Genomic DNA, 22,172 nt, shown 5'->3' with positions numbered 1-22,172 from the left:
TGAACTCTGATTAATCTTCCACTCTAAAGATTCTCAATCCATCTAATTGTATACTTTGCATATAATTGATGCTAGCAATAAAATTTCCATCATCTGCAAGACATCCAGGATATTCAGAAGATAACCATGATCTTAAGAAGCAACTCAACATTTAACCAAACTCTTGTTTTGTTTATTGCTGAGGTTTTGGGTGGCTTTTTTGACTACCACTCCCTGAAACAAATGAGAGATGTGGTCTCTGGAATCAGAGAAATCTGGATTTGAACTCTCGTATTATCCTTTTCGTGATGTATAGCCATGAGCAAGTTACCTAAGTTTATGTCCTCATCTCTGACATGTGACTATCAATTTATGGGTTACTCTAAGATAGGAGAGACTGAATAGAAATCTTCCACTCTGTTCTTGACGCACGAGAGATGGCAGTGGTGTGCTGGAGCCAGCTTGGACTGGCTGGAGGGGCCCGTGGTGCCCATCTCTTCCCACCTGTTTACAAAGTCCGTTGTGGACATCTCATTACCCAGCTTCTCCTTTAAATTTTTTTTATAATCTTGTTCACCCTGACTGCTATCACTGACGTGGGCAGATGCAATATTAAATAATTGCGAACAACTGCAGGGTAAACTCTTTGCACTGGCTGAGCTCTGAAGCAGGCCAAATAAGACAGCCATGCAAGTGGATTTACTAGGGAACTGCCACGCAATTTTCTGGTAATGGCTTTTGGGGAGCTCCAAATCTGTTCTCTCCTCCAGTGTCTCTAGGCTGTAGGTTTTCACTGTGATTGTAGGACTGTTGATTTTCAAAGGCTACTATGAAGTTTGCTGTTCTTACTGAGACATAGCCATTTTTCTTGAATAAATGTTCCTTTGGTTAATTTTGGTTAATTTTCAAAGTTCTGAAAAAGTTGATTTTGACAATTTTGCTTGTGCTCCTGTTCATTCATGGAGAACTGGATTTTCAGAAGTCCTTACTCTGACATATCCACTGATGTCCTGAAAGCCCAATTTAAATATAGGCAGAAAATGCAAGCATATACTTCATGAAAGAGGATGTTCAACTTGGCTCCTTAAGTTTCTATTCTTACACTATCTACTCTGCTGTGTGCTGGAAAGGTGAATTTCGTGACAGGTGTTTAATGGTCATATTAAGCCTTAACATACTTTTCACTGATTCGTGCAACATAGCTCTTGCATGTACTATTCCTCGAAAATTTTTTGCACTAAATGACTGATACTTTTAGTTGTGTGCCAACTTTGCAGCATTGTGTAATGCTGCTCACTTTCTCTTTCTTAATACTCTCTTGGTTCTCCTTAAAACTCTCTGTTTCACGTCTCAGCCTGCATATGCTCTTCCTGGTTCGTTTAGTCTGTCTTTAGATACTACCATCCCTGCAAAGCAATGACTCCTGGATATGTGTCTCTAACCCTGATGTCTTCATTGAACTACAGGCTATTATATTCAATTGCCTTCAGGACTTTTTTCTTTGACCTATAGTACCTCAAATTCAACACACTCAAAACTAACTCTTACTCACTTTTCAATACTCAGCTCTAGCCTACCCTGGCTAGATTTAACTCGTCTTCATCATGTTCGCATGGTACAATATGGAAGTAAAGCATCGTACTATCATTGTGGACTGATTCTTCCAAGATACAGTAGATGCTCAATATTATTTTATAGAATTTATTACTGAATCCTAAATTGAGAGATACTTCAGAAAATGCATAATAAATTGTTGCCCTTTTAAGTTTCTGCCACATCTTTATGTATTTTGGATCTAATGAGTGCCAGTCTCTGATAGATGAAGAAGGCTCAGAGAATAGAGTACCTTGTTCAAGTTTATAGTCACATTGTTAGTAAGTGACAGAAAGATTTAAACTCATGATATTATGTAATAGGCTGCTGCTGTGTATATGTGTGGCTATCTATATATTTTGGCAATCCTTAAAGGCATAAGATGATATTGCACTCTGAAAAGCAGAGCTTAGATTTCTTTAAGTGCTTTCAAAGTCATGTCTAATTTTCTTTATTGATCTTGTAAAGAGGAAGAGATTTGTTCGTCTTAGCTCTGCAGATGACAGATACAGGGGAGAAAAAAAGAGAGTTCTCTTACTCTTGAAGGAGATAACTAGACAGGAAGAAATGCCAATGGGAAAAAAATGCCAACGCCTGCCATTTTAAGCTGCCAGAATGATTCCCTAGCTTTGTTCGGGTCAATGGGCTTTGCTTTTCTATAGAAGCATTGGCTTCTTAAGACCAAACTAATCATGCCCGTTATAGCTCTTGGCATGAGAGTTAAGTGAAGTTTCAGCTTTATTTCAAAGGAAAAAAATATGCTTACCCACGTTCACTTCTTGCCTGCAGTCATTCTTCGGATTTCTCATATAGTATCATGAAGCTAAAGTAGATTGTTTCCTTTGTTCTCCCTGGCTCCCTCCCAGATCACTTTCTGCCCATAACCCGGCTCTACACTCGGTATTCTGGCCGAGGTTTGTAGGAGGCAGACCCATTTACCTATCAAATAAACAGACTGTGTGATTCCTTAGAGATAAACATCTTTTCTTTTAGTTGCAAGTGTCAGGGCCAAATTAGATGACTCTAAACCAATTTTCAATCTTTGTGGGTCGAAATGAGATGGGTAGGGAAAGATGAATTTATAAAAAAAAAAAAAATTAGGCAGGAAAATGAAGCATGGAGAAATTCTTTTCCCACCTGTTTCCCCCAATTCTTCTCTTAACAGAACTGATTTTATTGAAGGCATCAACTAGAACCAATATATCAAGACAGGCTGAGTTGTTTAGGGAGATTACAAGAAAATTCTATCTTTACTGTTTTCTTAAAGGGAGTCAAAAGGAGATATTGATATTTAGGAGTTTGGTAGTTGTGAATTTCACAGGATTTTTAAGAAAAAAATGTTTTCTGTGGAGCTTTGATACCTATGTCTCATTCATCGTATTTTATTACAAAATTAGTTCTTAATTTCCAGGATTGGGAAGAACATCAGGGACAATAGTAATATCCTAGCTTCAAACAGAAGCACACATTTTAACTATAAATTTTAATCTTTTCTCATTAAATATTTGGCCTGAACTGCCAAAGTGAAATAACTATTCTGTATTCTTGATTTCTAAATCACTTATTTGTAGGAGTGAGAAGTAAAATACCTACTAGGGCTGAAAACTTAGCTCCAGAGTGATTTTCTCTGGCAAAACAGCTTATAAATGATTAGAATGAATGGCTAGAGTATTTCTACAGTTACAAAATTTGCAGTAAAAGAATCTGAACAACCTCAAGTCGCTGTCTTTAAGTTATGAACCAAAATTATGAAGCTTTTGAGAGTGGAATGTCCTGATACTCTTTCAAAGTATCATAAAAGAAAATAGTATGTAACATAATAATAGAAGAAATAGTAAAATATAATTTAACTCATATATACATGACTTATAATAAATGATAAATTAATATAATATTACTCTCTGATATTTATAATCATTCAGTTGTCATCGTTTTTGTCTCTCCTCAAATAAAATCTCCACGAGGGAAGGGATTTGTCTGTTTTACGTTGTCTGGAACAGGGACTGGCAGATTGAAGGTGCTCGGTAGATATTCACTGAATGAATGAACAATTCACATATGACAGTTAGCTCTTTTTGAACATAAACTGAATTTTGCTAAGTTTGACTCCCTTGAAAGTAATTAGGAGTCACAAAAGCTTTTAATTCATGGATTTGTTTCCATAGGCTGAGGTGGAAGTGAAGGTGTCAGCAGCTCTAAAACTCTGCAGAAAGACAAAAAGTAGATGGGGTTTGCGTGACGTTTTGGGGAAGGTTGGAAAAGTTCACTTTTTTGTTGTCTTAATTTGTCAGGAGTCTTTCCCAGACCTTGTCTTTGAATTGCGTTCTTTTCCCTCAATACTTTACAGCGGTTTTCTTTGGTAGTTCTCTTTTCAATTTTGCCAGGGGTCTAATGCAGTTAAAATCAATTTTATTTTAAATTCCCTAAGGTTATGAAATAGTTTGTTCTGCGTTGAAGTATTCCCATTGGTGTCACCTGCTAGTTTGTACGGTATGTTGCCTTTTCAGACTGGTTTCTTTCACTTCGTAATACGGTTTGTCTTCGCTTTTAATTATTTTGATAGGCCCATAAAGATATCCCAAGGTGTTGCTAGTCACCTAGTGGAAATTAACTAAATAGAAGTCATATTGTCTTGTATGAATTACAATCAAAACTAGCACATGCCAGCAAATATAGCCTCTGGAACAGGAGTAATTTTTCCTCAATTCCACTAGGTTTTCAAAATTGTTAACAAGCTCTGAATCATTTCTATATACTTATTGCCTATAGTTTTATCTATGACGTTTTTGCCTTTAAACTGCTTATGAAAATATATATTAAATATTTGAGAATCAAGTTAAAGCACATGACACAGACATGACACATGCCTCCTAAATCTCTTAAAATTGGCTTTCTTTTCTGGGATGGATTAATTGTTAATGTAGGTACCTAATTATACAACTCTTAGAATAATAAAGTGTAGCATGTTTGCTCTGTTGCTTGTTTATAGCTCTCAATTATTCATGTTTCTCTTCCTGTGTGCATTAAATGTAGTTGCAGCAAAGGTCTCCTCTGCTCTAATCAGTATGCAACTTTTCCCTCCCTTGAGAGAGATTATCGTGTACTCTGCAGCTCATTTTGCCTGGATTATGGTATAATATTATCTACAGCAAGGAAGAATTGAGCTGTTCTGTTGTAGGAACTTCATGTGATTGCCAATCAGGTTGAGGTGATGGTACTGTTGAGGGACTATAATTTTATTCTGCAGAGTGACTATCACAACTGCCAGTACAGAGATTCCCTAGGAATATTTTATACCTTTCTACACGCCATTATACTAACACACAAGGTAGAAATAGTGGCCCAGCTCAACAGCAATTCTTTTTAGTATATCTTGTTTAAAGACAAATAACAGGACTGGATGCTCACAGCTGAACTAAAATAGAGGTTTGGATTGACTATTTAGTTAATATGGGAACTTCTACCTCCAAATACTCTCCTGGAAAAAGCTAAACCTTTGTAAATACAGTATGCATGTTTTCTCATTTTAGCATGTTGTTTGCATTCATAAATCTAAAAAAATAGTTCAATTTAAAAATATTTTGGTGCACTGAATGCTCACTACTTACCAACTGGGGGCATGAGACTCTCTGGGATACTATATTCACACTTACCCATATAAAATAGAAATATCATCATTTAACATTTATGGAGACTGCATTGTGCTCCTGTATGATGGAGAGGTAGCTTGGGCTCATACTTTTAGCAGCGAAGTGACTGTCGCACTAACTACTATTAGAAATATAAATTCTTGATTCTGTGTTGTCAGGCACTGTTCTAATTGCTTCATGTGAATTTTCTCATTCTACCCTTATAACCATATGGCAGCGTAGTACTATTATCTACATTTTACGGATGAGAAAGCTGAGGCACATGTTAAGTAATGTATTAAGGAAATTTGAAGAGTCCTGGCTTAACTGGTATCCAAATACAATTCTGGATCTAGAACCCAAGCCCTTGCCATTATGTATGCTATCTTACCTCTCAACACTATCACACAAAAAAGATACACGCTGTCATTGTGTGGCTAAATGTTTATATATTTTCACTTCCTGACTCAATTTTCTTCTCCTGCACAAACTCTATTGTAGATTTCAATGAATTCCTTTGGAATTCTGTAGTCTTTATCCCTATCTTTCTTACCCTGGAAAACTTCTCATGGAAGACACTTGAAGCTGTCCATTTTTCAATAAAAAGAAAAGAGTTATCAGTAGCTACAACTTATTTAGGGAGGCACTGAATTGATCTCCTTAAAGATTATTTTCACAAAAACAGAAGATACATGCCAACATGATTTAATTTTTTTTGATGACTTTTATTTTTAGATTCTATTACAATGTGTAAGTCTCAAGTATAACTACAATATAATTTATGACAAACATTTTGAGCATTCATAGATATATGAAATTTGTAAAGAATTCTATGTAAACAGCATTATTATATTCACGGCTATTCACTGAATTTTATGAAGCAGTTCTTGATTATTTTCCTCAAGAATATAACATAATAAACCGCAGATATTAACAGAAATTGATGGCCTCTATATATAGGTCCTAAACCCAAGCCAATTACTTGGGCATTCTAATTTAGCTGGCCCTTTTTCATCACTCCCAGTAACATTTCTCTGAAATTGCTATTTAGAACTGCTTTATTTACATATGCATTTTATCTTAACTCTTTTTAACAAAGCTATTAAAATTCTATGAAATCATGCTGAACATTTTTTGGTTGAGGTTTTCAACAATCAGCATTTAGAAACAGCCCACAAATCACTTATATCTTTTGCAAACTATGTAACAGTCAAAAAGGTAAAGTGAGATTCACCCACTTTTATTCAAATTGTATGAATGGATTTGTATTCAAATCTGTTCACTTCAGTTTTATTCCAATTTAAATTTTACAGTGTAACTGCCATTCTATATCATTAGGTTAAATGAGTTCAATGATTGTGTGACTTAAATATTAGCATGACAGTGCTTTCTGAGGGTGGTATCTTATAATCAGTACCAAACGGTAATCTACATGAAAAGAGAAGTCTAATTTTCCTTCAAGCTTGTACTGTATTAAATGAGCTCTTGGTTCCAAATATTATTAGTAATTGATAAAAAGTCACAACTAGACATTCCTGGGAAAACATACATATACAAAACCTAAGCATGTTATATTGAAAAAAAATTATAGTTCAGCATGAAATAGGTTCAGCATGAAACAGAAGTGTGACTTTGTAAGTTTTTTTTTTGAAATGCTAAGAAGAAATTGTGTTGAGGAACCAGTTGCCAATATTTTCTTCACATAAAAATCAGGCAATGTAAAAACATTAGTAGTAAATCACACATAAACCTACCCACTATACATCTTTTCACACTGTATTATATAAATATGCAAAGTGCAGTTATATTTATATAGATTTAAAATGATGAGGATAAACTGCATTCAAATTAAGTTAGTATTAATTTCTTAATTTAATGTATTAAAATATCTTACAAATGTTAATATATTTTGTATGGTTCTCTAATTAAATTGTCAAAACCTATTTTCAACAGACTTAGCAGGGATGTGATGCAATGCTCCACATAGTCTAGGAAAACACTGCGTGGTATCTTATATATTAAATAAAAAAGAGGCTCAAATAATGTAAGATGAGTGATTGAATTTAGGTGTAAAGAATCTTTGGCCCTAGGTTTAATTTCATATGTGCCTTAGGACAAATATCTAGATGTGATAATCTCCTTCACAGATGCTGAAAACATTCTAGATAGAAAGTTCTGTGGAAATTTCGCTTTCTTGGTTTTTATCTGTCTTTCTCATTTCTGTGTTTCTTTGCCTCTCTGCCTCTCATTCGCTACCTATACTTCTTCATCTCTACAGGTATGCTTAAATCTCCTTTATTTTTAACTAGCCAGAACAACAAAAAAATTACTTTAGGTACTTAAGATAGAAATATATTTATGTTCTTTTTTCATTTAAGAAAGCAAATGAATGAAATATTGTTGTATATATTTGCTTTGAAAACTCCCACAAAATCTTCTAAATAAAATTCTTTCTACTTATGTAACTCGATTTTTGTGTGTGCATGAATAACTCGATAGAAGAAAGATCTCATATTCCTGGAATAAACTCATAAAAAATACATCATGCCTGTTTCTTTTCAAGCCACTATTAACAAGGATTTTTAAAAAACTAGATTCATAATCCTTGGTGGAAGGACAACAGCTAAAGCAAAATGAATGTGTGCTTGGTAAACTATAAGCTCAGGATATGCTATTGATTGATACATAATATACCTCATAATCATAGAATTTTATGGAGAAAGTGACATCTTTCTCATTTTGTAGATGAAAGCATAAAAGTTCAAGAGGATGAATGCTATTTCATCCTTTTCACACAAGTCTGTGTTGAAAGCATGCCATACACACTTAGGATGGTGTGCAGGAGACACAGTTAATACTGTGCCCAAGTCATTATCTGCTCAAACATGTTCCATGGTATCAAATATCTACCTGCATATCTGGAAGCACTCCATGGAAGAGAAATATCAACTTTCCTTAGTGCTAAAGCATAACTCAACAATACTGAATCAGAAAGCAGAAGACGGTGACAAAAATGACTAAGAGTTGGGTTATTATTGGTATTTTGGGGCAGCACAGTCCAGTGTTACACTGTATACATAAAAGTGAATAAAGCTTTCTCCAGTTGCTTCTTTTCTCAATTACCTTCATTTTTTTCTTTCGAGGAATGTGATACATACTGAAAATAATTTTTTCATGTTCCACAGTTATTGTATGAACAAAGAAGGATATAGAAAAAGGCAGTCTATGAAGCACAATACTCTAAAGGTAACTCTTATCCTAATTGGTATATGAGTCAAGATGAATAAAAAGCATTTGTTGAACTGACAAGCCTACATGTTTTTAATCCCATGGCATTTAATAGGCACATATAAATTGGTTTTGATGCAATATGAATAAATTTAAGCACCTCAAAATATAGAATGACCACTGTAGATGGATAAAAGAGTCTTGCCCCCTAATAATAACAAGATGTTTTAACTAAACATTCATTACTAGTATTCATTCCTTCCATCAGGGCACTTCATGGCAAAGCCAAGGGAAAATACTTTTGTAGATATCCAAATGATAGATATTTGCGCGCACGCGCGCGTGTGTTTGTATTTGCGTGGGAAACATGAATGTTTACAATCCTGTGAAAAGATGACAAGGCAGATGTGAACATTTTCTACATGGTCTTCTGATTTATTAAAAGTAAATAAAATTAAATCACCTTTGTTTGCTGTAACCAATAATCCCTGTACAGTTACTCTTAAGAATTCTTATAGATTCATTTACCAATGCAAAAATAGCCACTGCTAATGCTGCTCACCTATGTTAGAGAATCAGAGCTAGCGACTGCACTGACTTTGAGACTATTTTGATAAAAAGAGTTTTGGCATAGACCTCCTTAAAAGAGTCTTATTAACACAAATATATCACCTTCGCAGGCTGTAAACAATATATCAAAGTGAAGCTCTATTTTTTGCCTTCCTTGCCATCTTTTCCTTTGTCCTCCTTTTCTGTTTTGTCTTTTTCATATTTCTCTTTGTCTGGTTTTGTTACACTATCATATGAAGGTGGAGAGATGGTGGATGGAGTTCCATCTGTTTTTTCTGGACTTGAGTTCTCATTAACGTTATCAAAAACCATATCTTCTTTATTGGGCAAATCATCATCTCTGTCACCATCTTTTATGTATATACTTGATATGTTCTTGACATTTTGCCGTAAGCGATAACGTCTGTAAGCACGCTGAATGACAGTAGCAGACACATCTTCCTGTTTTCGTTTTAGTGTAGTTGTGATGGGTTCATAGGACACTTTAGAAGGATTTGCAGACATGAACCTTTCTTCCATCTGTGAACGAAGAGAGTCCATCTCTCCACTTTCACCCAAAACACGCTTTGTAAAAGCAAATAAGATGTCGAGACAATGGATCCGGTCCCCACTGACCATGGGCAGATCCATGGCAATGAGCTGGACTTTGTTTGGTTTTGCTACGAGAAGAGGAGGATCCAGGGCAGCTGCAAAATCAGAGAGTTTGCTATATTCTATAAATTGGGTGGCATCGGGATCAAACTTCTCCCAAACCTCGTAGAACATCTCAAAGTCATCCTCACTCAGCGGCTCAGTACTTTCTTCAGTGGCAACACTGAAGTTCTCCAGAATGACAGCGATGTACATGTTCACCACGACCAGGAATGATATGATGATGTAACTGACAAAATAGAATATCCCCACAGATGGGTTCCCACAGTCTCCTTCAACTGAGCTTCCAGGATGAACTTTCCTGGGGTCACAATCAGGTGGTGCACTGTTGAGAATAGGTGCTAGCAATCCATCCCAGCCAGCAGAGGTGGTAATCTGGAACAGGCAGATCATGCTGTTGCCAAAGGTCTCAAAGTTGAACATGTCATTAATTCCAGCTTCCTTTTTAACGTAGGCAAAGTTGGACATTCCAAAGATGGCGTAAATGAACATGACCAGAAAGAGCAGGAGGCCGATGTTAAACAACGCAGGAAGGGACATCATCAAAGCAAAGAGCAGCGTGCGGATCCCCTTGGCCCCTTTGATCAGACGCAGGATTCGGCCAATCCTGGCAAGACGGATCACTCGGAACAGGGTAGGGGACACAAAATACCTTTCTATCAAATCTGCTAGAAACATACCTGGTGAAGAGGGAAGGAATACAAAGAAAATACTTAAATATCCATGCTACAGAAAATCATGACTCTAAATAGTTTTATGTGCCATCTTACCTCTTATGATTTCAGGATTGTCATTTTACATTGCAAGCAATTTCGTAACAACCCAAGGATCAAGCAATCCCACAGGAAAATGGTTAGAATTACTATTGTGAAATTTTCTCTCCCTTACTAAGTTTGTAGATCTTATTTTTTTCCTCCACAACGATTTTTTTAATTGTTAAGGGTAGAAAAATTAAAGCTACACAGTAAAATGCTAAAAAGAAAATATAAATCACCTGAAATATCAACCAACCATTTACTACTGTTAATATTTTGTTGAGGACCACTCCATTTTTCTATGCAAGCACACAAACATTTACAAATGTAATCATGATATAGGAGCTTTTTTATGTCATCTGTTTTAGCTACTTCATCATATGTTATGGACATATTTTCATATAAATGACAACAGAATAATTCCTTATAGTTGTATAATGTTCTGTCCAAATAACCATATATTGAAGAATTTTATGTTGTTTCCAATTGTTTTGGCTGAGACAAATATCCAAGCAGGTATATTTTCTTTTAGTTGCATGGGCATTTTTTTTTTTTTTTTTTTTTTGCGCGGGCCTCTCACTGTTGTGGCCTCTCCGGTGGCAGAGCACAGGCTCCGGACGCGCAGGCCCAGCGGCCATGGCTCACGGGCCATGGGCATATTTTGATAATAAAAGAAGGTAGGTCAAACAGTATATTTAAAATTTTGTTATATATTGCAAGTCTATCTCCAGAAAGTCTGCACAAATTGACACTCCTAATGATAGTCTATGAAAGTGCTCACACTCCACATGCTCACCAGTGTTGTCATTTTTCTTTATAATTTTACCCATAAAACTTTGTGATGTTTAAAACATCTCATTATTATAGTTTATTTGCATTTCTTTTGGGAAAAAATAATCCAAAAATTTTTTATTATTTATTGGACATTTTGTATACTTGTTGACTATTTTCAACTTTCTCTTTTTGGCCTAGTCTAGTCCTTTGCCCATTTTTCTATTGGGAGATTTACTATTTTCTTACTGATTTATGAGGACTATTTTTCTATTACAAGTGCTAATTCTTTGTTGGCCTTAAATGTTACATTAACAATAGCCCTGTTTTTAATTTGTCTTTCAACTTTTTTTTTTTTAATTTGGTGGTGGTAGTGAGTTTTCCTCCATAGAATATTTTGATTTTTATGTAGTCATATCTATTATATTTTCTTCATGGAGTCAAGTTTGTCATGAATAGAAAGGACTATTCAAGCTTATGGTTATAAATCTATTTCTACTAGAATCCATTTTTTAATACATTAATTTTTACACATCAATTAATAAATCTTGATCCATGAGATCTTTTAACTGAGTAACTTAGTAATTCTCTATATATTGATGTTTAATTTTGGATTATTCATTTGAATCCATTGAGCTTCTTAGTAAACACTGTTTTACTTCATCAATGTAATAATAATCTTAATATCTAGCAATGTAAGTCACCCCTCATTACTCTAATTTTTCTTCCAGGTGAATTTTAGAATCATTAGATTTATATCACCAATTTATTATCCCCACTACACAAAAAGACGCTCATATTCTCATTGGGATAACACTGGAATTATAGATTAATCTCTTAAAAAAATGGTCATGATTACAGGGGGACCCTTCTTATCCAAGTACAAGAAAAACCTTTCAATTATTTTAAACCTTCTTTTGTTTCTGTTAGTTTTCCTCATAGAAGCCTTATACATTTCTTGTTAAAGTTGTTACTAGGTATTTTACTTTATTTTTATTGGAATTGTGAATGAAATTTTTCTTTAGGCGTATTTTCTAATTTTTTGCTCCACATATAAAACAATTACTAACATTGGTATGCACAATTTAAAATTTGCACCTTCTGAATTCTAATTGAATCCATATTTTTCAGTTGATTCTCTTGCATTTTTAGAGTGCCATAATAAGATCTGAAAATGAAAATTTGCTCCATTGTTCAAATATACGTACCTCTCTGTTTTCTTATCTAATTGTATCAGCCAACACTGTTACAAATAGAGGTGATAGAGGGATACACTTTTCTTCTTCCTAAGTTAACTGGAATGCTTCCACCATTTTGCTTGTTGTATGTGATTCCTACCTAAATTTTAATTTGTGTTTTTTATATATTAACTTTAATCTCACCTCTGGTAATAATACTCCTTTTTCAAAAATTGATTTTGAATCCCTATTCTAACTTATACTACTCAATATGGCAGTTTTAGGTTATGTGACTTTTAACCTTTCTTGTCCTGCCTGTTTCAGTATCTCCAAATTGAGTTTGTATTAAATAATCTCTACAATCTCTGTCTAAAATTCATAATTATGAAAATAAATGCAATCCTAAACTACTGGGCAAGGCATGTACAAATAATAAAAAAAAATAGGATAGAAAAAACAGCTATGGTAATGAAATGAGAGGAAGTATAAAATCAAATACTGTGATTCACAGATATGACTGGGGTTGGTTGAGAAATGATTACAAACTTGACAAGTATGAAGCCATAAGAAATGAAGCTGGCATTTCTTCAGACCTTAACTTTTTACTTTGAGTTCAGGAATAATTTTCACAAAGAGTCACCAATATTCTGGCTAGTTATATTATCATTAATCAAAGGATAGTTCTCATATGTGTAAAAACCGGAAGTGATTTCAGATTCTACATTGGTCTTCTAAGACATACCTACCTATAGACCCAGCTGCTACCTTTGTGAAGGGTAATCTTGGAAATCAAATATCAAGGAGTTTTATGTGCTTCCAACAAACAGAATATGTGTGGCTTTGAGGCTTGTTGTGTGAACCTAGGAATTCTGACACAGAGGTATTTGTTTTTTTTAGTTTTGTTTTTAAGGTTCCTTCACTCTTTCAGTGTTACTAACTTACTCAAAAGTAAGTTTACACTCAAGAATTCAGAAACTTCTCTGAGTATGTGTGATGTTTAGTTTGATTCAAAATGGAAATCTGATTAATAAATGCTCTTACCTACAATGGAGAGAATCACAACCACAAAATCAAAAATGTTCCATCCTACAGTGAAGTAGTAGCATCTGAGGGAGATCAGTTTCAGCACACATTCTCCAGTGAAAAGGATAACAAAAACTACATTGATCCAATATAAAACTTCAGTCATGTATGCACTTTGTCCCTCTTTTTCTACCATCATGGTTACCATGTTGAGGCAGATAAGAACCATGATGGCTATATCAAAAGCTTGGTTTGTTACTAGGTCAAATATACATCCTTGGAATTTGTTCTGCAAAGAAACAAAAATAATAGGAAATGTACAGTAAATTTTGCAAGTAGTATCCATAAATCATTACATTAGTAAAAAAATTTTTTTTAAGGTATCAGTCTTCAAAACTTGCAGAAATTATCCCTGGTCATAGGTTCTTGCTTTGTACAAGAAATATTATTAAATCATAGAGTACATGAAAACTTTTTGTTGCTGTTGACTTTTAGTATACCAAGTCTTCAGCGAGCCTTGTAAACTAACATTTGCTTTTAAGCATATCCACCCCTAGTATGTTATACAGGAGTTGCCAGGATCACAAGGTAAGTTTAACTAAGAAAACCTCAGCTCTACTACCTCGAGTATTTCAAGGTAATAAAATGACATCTCTAAATTTCTACTTTGTCACGTTATTTTGACTAATGTGTTGGCACTGTCTTGTACTGATATTACTGCTATAATATCAGATCTATATTTTCCTATCTCTTCCATGTATAGAATATACATTTCCAAACATACCCATACTTAACACATCACCTTTCTTGTCAGTCTCACTGATAGTATTATGCTTTCCAGGAAACCCAATTTCAAAATCACTTTATTAGTTGCATAGGCAAGTTTTAAGGCACTGTATTCAAAGTCAAGTAGTGTACTGAAAAAATTAAATACCAGAGCTTTAAATTCATACATTATGATTCAGTAGGGTCTGGGTGAAACCTGGCCATGTGTCCATTTAAAAAGTGCTGGGTAATCCTCATGTAGCCAGCTGGTACTAAGTGGATTCCCATCTTTAGGACGCTCTGTCTGCAGCCATGACTTTTGGTAAGGTGTGTTATGTTGAAAAGAAATTGAAAAACATGTAATGCATTTAAAATTATTTTAATTGTTAGAGGAATACAAACTATTCTTTAACTGCTAAGACTCACTATTTACATCTGAGCCTATTCTGGTCTTTCTTTGACCCTATGGTAAGATAAAGTTTAGATTCATGACCAGTCCAACTGCTTCTCTGGCTATTTGTTGTAATATCAGAGATCTACAAGGTTAGTTTCACCTGACTGACAGTCAGCCATCATTACATCATAAAGCCATCAAGAAAATCAAATTTCAATCAAAAGTACATTTTATTTTGATTCTCTACAGGCCATTTGTACTAATAGTAAGTTGTATAGCTAAGGTAGAGATAAAAGCATATATAGGGGCTTCCCTGGTGGGGCAGTGGTTAAGAGTCCGTCTGCCAATGCAGAGGACACGGGTTCGTGCCCCGGTCCAGGAGGATCCCACATGCCGCGGAGCGGCTGGGCCCGTGAGCCATGGCTGCTGAGCCTGCGCGTCCGGAGCCTGTGCCCCGCAATGGGAGAGGCCACAACAGTGAGAGGCCCGTGTACCGCAAAAAAAAAAAAAAAAAAAAAAAAGCATATATAATTATTTTCCATTTTTATAGAAAAAGAAATTATATGAAGGCATATTACGACCTGTGATAGTGTTCAAAATACATATGTTCAGTTTTATAAGAATTTTTCTTCAAAATATTAAAATATATGCATTCATGTTTAAGAAATAATTATATATTAAAGATGAATTGAAAATAATTTTAAAATTTACATGCTAAATATAAATTTTTTTTTTTTACCCCCGGACGAGGTATTGGCTTTTGAGGTTTCTTGGATCCCAGCTTTTTCATTGCATTATAATATTTCTTCTGTTCTTCTGTCATAAAGATATCTTGACCTCCAAGGTAAAGAAATAAAAAATAAATCTAGTTAAAACCAGAATCATTGTCTAGATCTTCCTTCAGATCATTATTCAGGTTAAAAATGTATTCATATAGAAATGAAGTGTCTTCTCGCTTCAGTAGCACATATATTAAAACTGGAACCATACAGAGATTAGCATGGCTCCTGATCTAGGATGACATGCAAATCTGTGAAGCGTTCCGTAGTTTTGGTGACAGATGGTGACAGACGGTAACTAGACTTTTATGGTAATCATTTCACAATGTATGCAAATATCGAATCATTATGTTGTATACCTGGAACTAATATACTGTTATATATCAATTACACTTCGATTTAAAGAAATGAAATGCCTTTTATTATGTGCAAGGTAGCTATAAATCAAACCTGTCTTAAAGAATTACCTACGTGTAGGCACAGACTCTCCGTACGTAATGCAGTATGCATAATACACAAAATATATGATTACATGCAATAATGATTGGCTCAGTTATCTTTTAGTAGCCTAACCTGCTATCTCATTTTATCTGCTACTTGTCTCACCAGGCATTTCATTGCTAAATAACAAATATATCAGTAGTGAATGATAATTTGGCTAATGTTTACCTATTAGCCATACTGACTCATAAAGAGTAGGAAGTAGGGGCCAAAAGTGGTAGCTAAAATAGTATTATTTTTATATTCACTTGCATTCATTTTAATATATCATATTCCCTTAGCAGAATAAATGAATATACTATATACATGTATAGCACATATCCATAAATAGTGCATATACACACACACATATATTTGGCATACATATAATAAATTTATTTATTTATTTATTAAAAAAAAAAAAAACTCTTTAGTTACCTCTTTAATTCCAAACAAGGAATTTCAACATAAACACTTTATTGGGTGTAAACATTACATGTAATAGAGTTTTAGATGTTGAGAAAATTACCAGTAATCCAGGGTTTCTGACTTGAAGGATTTTCTAATTGAATATACAACATTTAAGATTCAACAGTAAATAAATTAACATCTAAATAAAGTTTTTGTTCCTTTCTACACTGTATAAGTCTAAATCTCACAAAGGAGGCCTAGAAACTTTGCCTATTCTTTTAGACTCCGTTAATTTCTTAAAATTATCTATAATTTATACAGATTCACGCATATTCCTCATCAGTCCACAATATAAACTTTTTAGTTAAGGCATAAATTAGTACAATCCATGTAACTAGGAAGTTATTTTGGGGAATTTACAGTTCCGAAATCCTTACTTAACTTGTAGGGTCCTGGAGCTAAGGTGATCTGTTTATGGTTTCCCTTTGTTTTTTCTGGATTGCATTTTCTTATCAAATACCTAACGATAACCAGGCTTCCCCTTCTGTCTTTATGTGTTTTAATTTACATCTCCTCTAATTGATAGGAAGTCTTTGTGCAATTTTGGCATTCATCTATCTGATCTATTGATGCGTGAGACAGAACTTTCATGCCAATGTTAAGAGAAGCCCAGACCCTTTATTCCTCAGTGATGAGGGTTGACTATCACAGCAGGTCAAGAACTTACAAGAAGCTAGGAAAACACTGGGAAGATAACTCTGAATTAGAGGTAAAAACCAAAGTAGCAGGTTTTGTCTTCCCTTGATGATACCCTGGTTGTCAACATAATGAAGGATGGGATGAAGCTAATAGGAGATAACAAAATGCTCCAGTAGAGAAACTTGTGTTGTGATTTTATTTAACTGTAGCTTATACAGACCTTGGAAAATGCATCCCATTACTAAAGAATGGACTTGATGGGGAGGGGGAAGGGTAAGCTGTGACAAAGTGAGAGAGTGGCATGGACATATATACACTACCAAACGTAAAATAGATAGCTATTGGGAAGCAGCCACATGGCACAGGGAGATCAGCTTGGTGCTTTGTGACCACCTAGAGGAGTAGGATAGGGAGGGTGTGAGGGAGGGAGACGCAAGAGGGAAGAGATATGGGAACATATGTATATGTGTGACTGATTCACTTTGTTATAAAGCAGAAACTAACACATCATTGTAAAGCAGTTATACTCCAATAAAGATGTAAAAAAAAAAATTTAATATTTAAAAAAAAAAAAAAAGCTAGGTGGCAGACATTCTGTAAGTCAGGCTGGTCTTTACACTCTGTCAAGGCTGTATTATATAGTAGTTAAGAAGACCCCAGTTCTGGTGTAAGATCATCTTCGTTCAATCCCCATCTCTGTTGCCCTTGGGTAAGTTTTTTAATCTCTTTAAGGTTATATCATCTCATTATTACAAGAGTACCTCATTGGTTTGTTGTGAGGATCAATTAAGATACTGTATTTCAAACACTCAGTAGTTATTTATAACTTCCGTTGTTGTTATTAACCTTCCAAACAGTTATAGTTACTGAAAAGGGTTGACGTTACTTAGAAGTTACTCCTATGTACCCAGGTCTGTACTAGTCATTTGTGTAAATACATTGCATATATTTCCCTTTTATAAATTGAACTCATTAATAACTTATGTTCTAATTTTCAGAAGCATATTTTCTGATGAACTATTAAAAACCCAATTATCACATGGATTTGTTAACGATGAAAACAGTGTGTGTAAGAATGATGGATAGTTGGCAAACTAGTAAAGTGGGGCTGGTGATTAGAAAGAGGTATGGGAATTTGGCAGGGTCCTAAACTGAGACCAAAGTGTTGAAGTTAAAAAGCATTAAGAGGCAACATTGCATTGTGGAAAAAATAGGCTTTGCAGTCAAACGGAACTTTGGATCCTGACTACCAATGACCTACTACGTGATTTGAAACAAGTTGTTTATCTTCTCTAGGCCTCGGTTTATACACTTGTATAGAGATACCACTTTCATTTGTTTGTTCCATGGATTAGATGAATTCATATAGAGGCCTCTAGCAGGAGACCTCCTCTGTAGTAGATTATTAATTGACGTGTTGGTCCTGTCTTCTTTCATTCTCTTAGTAGGTTGTAAAGAAACCCTAAACCATTCAGAAAGGGTCAGAAGATAAAAAGCAGCTTAGAATGCAAGGGAAACACTGGAAGAATGGTAGGGGATAACTGTAGCTGTCACTGCTTTGAAATTAGTAACTTTTGCCTGACGTTACTGGTAATGATGTCTACCCAACCCATCTTCCTGCAGTGGCAATTCTTGTTGTAAGAATAACATTCAAGAGCAAGGGGATCAAAGCAATTAGGGCTGTGGCTGTCCCGTCATGTCATACTGCTCTTTCTAGATCCACTATAATTTATTATATACAGGGAATGCTGGAGAACCATATGTATGTGCTTATATATCACATATACAAGTATGTAATGACTAAAGTAGGAAAAATAAATTGGAAATTAGGGTATAATTTGTGAAATTATTTTCAAGATTTATTAATTGTTCAAGATCCTCTGCCTAAAGGCATGAATATATGATAATATGAATATATGATAATGCTAGCTAAGTTTGACTGTTAGATGTAAAATGTAAGAATGGAACATGGAATTTTAAAAATTCTTTGAAAAATAAACACCTGTTATTTGGAAATATAAGCATCAATAATATTTAATATTTGCTACATCTTCTTTCACCTGAGAATAGTCAGTCACGGCCACTGATGACATTTCACTGCATGTACACCTGTCTTTTCTTAGATGCTAAGCCAGTATCTGAAATCACTTCCTCCTGGTATTCCAGCACTCACCCTTCAAAGGTCTCTTTTCCTGTGGGTGGTGCTACAGCCACTGTAACTCTGTTAACTTTGAGAAAACTGAGACTTCTTAGACATTTTTTTCTCCTGCAAATCACAAACAACACTGTAGACCTCACCCCCTAAAATCTCTTAACTGAATGAATCCCCTATTCTCTATTGCTGCAAATGACGAATCTGGAGAATTAAGTGTGGTCTAGGTGGCAGGTAAAGCAGGGTCTGACCTAGTCTTTGGTCTTTCCCCAGTCATTCTCTGCATCATTGTTAGCTTAAATTTTTAATTAAAGCTGAGTTTTCATAATCTCTGGGAAAAGAGACTCTGGAGTTAGATGCATAATGAAGCTACTTCTTAGCTATCAGACCATGTGCAAGTCACACAATCCCTCTGAAAGGTGAAGTGGGGATACTGTGCTCTGTAGACTTATAAAATGTGACGAAGATTACTGTGTAAAGTACTTTACACACGATCAGACATGTCATCAAATCTCAATAGATGTCTACGTCCTGTTTATACGTTCTTCCGTACTCAAAATACCTCAATGACACATCAGATCCTACTGAAAAATATCTGACATGACTTTTCAGATCTGCTCTCAAGCAAATAAAGACCTCAATCTTTTCTATTTCTCTTCTCAAAACTCCATCCAAAGTGGATGGACTGGTATTTCTCCTGCACTGCACCTCCTTTGCCAGCATGGTGCATGTGCTCACACACTTCTCTGACCCTTCATGTGGCTTACTTATCCTTCTGCCTGCCACTTGCTTTGTGTCTTTTCATCCATCTTCCAAGGCCTGCTCAATTGTCACATATATCATAAAACTTTCTATAGCTGTATCTAGTTTTCCTCTGACTGCCCATTTACATTTTTTGTTGTTAATTTTCTTAACTGCATTTATCACTATGTCATATTATAGTATTTGGGGGTACAGCATAGGAAAGGGCCTAAGTAATATACAAGGTACATGGGATTAACTATTAAAACCCTAACACTTAACCAGGTGCATAATCGTGGGTAAGTCACTCAAAATCTCTGTGCCTTTCCTCATTTATCAGACAAAGTCTATAATAATAATTCCTCTCATGGTTGATGTTAAGGATTAAACTGTGTCCAATCCCCCTCCCCACCCCGTCCAAAAAAAAAAAAGGAGATATGTTTAAGTCCTAACCCCTCGTACCTCAGAAAGACCTTATTTGGAAATAGTGTCATTGAAGATGTAATTAAAATAAGGTCATACTGGAGTAGGGTGGGCCCTTAATCCAATATGACTGGTGCCCCTATAAGGAGAGGAGAGAGACAGAAAGAGAGAGAATGTCATGTGACCACAGAGGCTGAGACTGAAGTTACGCTGCCATAAGCCAAGGAATACTTGAGCTACCAGAAGCTGGAAGATGCAAAGAAGGATCCTCCTCTAGAGACTCTGAGGAAAACATGGCCCTACCAACACTTTGATTTTGGACTTCTAGCTTCCAGAACTGTGAAAGAATCAACTTCTGATGTTCGAAACCACCCAGTGTGTGGTACTTTGCTGTGGCAGCCCTAAGACTGATACAGTTGATGTGAACATTAATGAAACAAAAATCTCATTGTGTTTGACCTGCAAATCTTAACTTTAATTACCTGTGTCATTTCTTCTGCTATAATAAACTCCTTGAGCTCAGGAAAGTATCTTCTGTTGTTCTCTTTAAGTACCAACCCAATACATACCACACAGAACAGTGGCTCAGAACAGAATACAGTAACTACTTATGGAAAATGTTTTGAGTAAATAATTAGTTCGTTGAATTTTCTTAATCAATCCCCTACAGGGAACATTGGAAAATAAAACTGAATAGTTGATGTATTTCTTAAAAATAATTATGACTTAGGAGATGATTATTTTCTGTGCAGAGATGAATGAGATTAAGCATATCCATCATTGTATAGTAACCAATTACTTGGAAAATTAATGAAATTCTAATGAACTAATTACTAACTGATATCAAATTAAATTTAACATTTTATTTTTGGGAAAATAATTGTTAATTTCTTTCAGTGCAATGACAAAAACTTGAAATACTTATCTTCTTTTTCTGTTGGTTGAAGTTATCTATGATGACCCCAATGAACAAGTTCAAGGTGAAGAATGACCCAAAGATGATGAAGATGACAAAATAAATATACATGTAGAGGCTGTATTCATATATGGGCTGCCTGTCTACCTATAAAATTAACAAAAGTTAGCAGTATGTTGACAATAAAATTCATCATTTTCTTTTTCACATGGTTTGACAAGGTAATTCAAACAGTGCTATCCTAGGTAAACGTGGTTTTTCAGAAGCCATAGTGTTGACAAGGTTCAACATAATCATTCTTAAAAATTTATTCAACACTAAATAAATATTTATGACATGCTTACTATGAATATAATCTTCAAATTACTACAAAGGGCTTATCCACTGTAGTACTTATTCTCAGATTGTAGGACAATTTAGTAAGTAAAGGACCTAATGCATAATTTTTATTTCCAGAAAAAAATAAAAGAGATATCACACTTATATAAATCTTTTTTTTTCATTTGATTACAACGTCTTCTGTGGCTTTTGTGACAATATGAAATAGTCAGCAGTCTTCAAACTTTCTTAGTGTGTGACTAATTTCGCATAAACTCTTTCAAGGAACTTTAAAATATAAAAGCAGTAAAAACTATGAATAAGATATGTTATTTCCTTTTTATTTTGATAAACAAATATTTACTGAGCACTTATTATTGCCAGGCTGTGCTAAGCGCTCTACTTAACATTTTCTAGTTGGATCCTCACTCAGAACAATCCCATGACGTAGGCGGTGAATTACTTTCTTTTCATAAATCAATAAACAGGCTCAGAGAGATAAAGTAATTTGCTCGAAGTCATATGCAAGCTTGTCTGATATGGGACAGCCAGAATTTAAGCCAAGCTCTGTTTCCAAATGCTGCACAGGTAACCACTAGACTACCACCAGGTGGGTGTTCTTCAGTGTGTGTACATATACCAAGGGCTCCTTGGAGCTGCTGTTTGAAAACAGCCTAACTAAACTAAGGAACTTTTCAAAATTGTAGAGTTTAGTGT

The 22,172-nt window shown here is 34.9% G+C and overlaps 1 protein-coding gene and 1 non-coding gene across 4 annotated transcripts in view; one reads left to right on the top strand and one right to left on the bottom strand.

Annotated features, from left to right (window-relative positions):
• Positions 1-8,865: 8,865 nt before the first annotated feature.
• SCN9A (sodium voltage-gated channel alpha subunit 9) overlaps positions 8,866-22,172 on the bottom strand; it is an 83,500-nt gene continuing 70,193 nt past the window's right edge. For all 3 annotated transcript variants that reach the window (XM_060016648.1, XM_060016643.1, XM_060016644.1), the window contains exons 23-26: positions 21,147-21,284; positions 15,276-15,380; positions 13,396-13,666; positions 8,866-10,330 (exon numbers count right to left, since the gene is read on the bottom strand). In XM_060016648.1, the coding sequence (XP_059872631.1) occupies positions 9,138-10,330; positions 13,396-13,666; positions 15,276-15,380; positions 21,147-21,284 (1,707 nt within the window). In that variant the 3' untranslated portion in view covers positions 8,866-9,137. The remainder of the gene's footprint in view (positions 10,331-13,395; positions 13,667-15,275; positions 15,381-21,146; positions 21,285-22,172) is intronic.
• Positions 15,481-15,588, top strand: LOC132428862 (U6 spliceosomal RNA). Its single transcript, XR_009520249.1, has one exon. It is a non-coding gene; the product is annotated as a U6 spliceosomal RNA (small nuclear RNA).

Source organism: Delphinus delphis, chromosome 7, assembly GCF_949987515.2.
Source record: "Delphinus delphis chromosome 7, mDelDel1.2, whole genome shotgun sequence".
NCBI lineage: Eukaryota > Metazoa > Chordata > Mammalia > Artiodactyla > Delphinidae > Delphinus > Delphinus delphis.
This window is presented reverse-complemented; position numbering and strand designations above follow the sequence as displayed.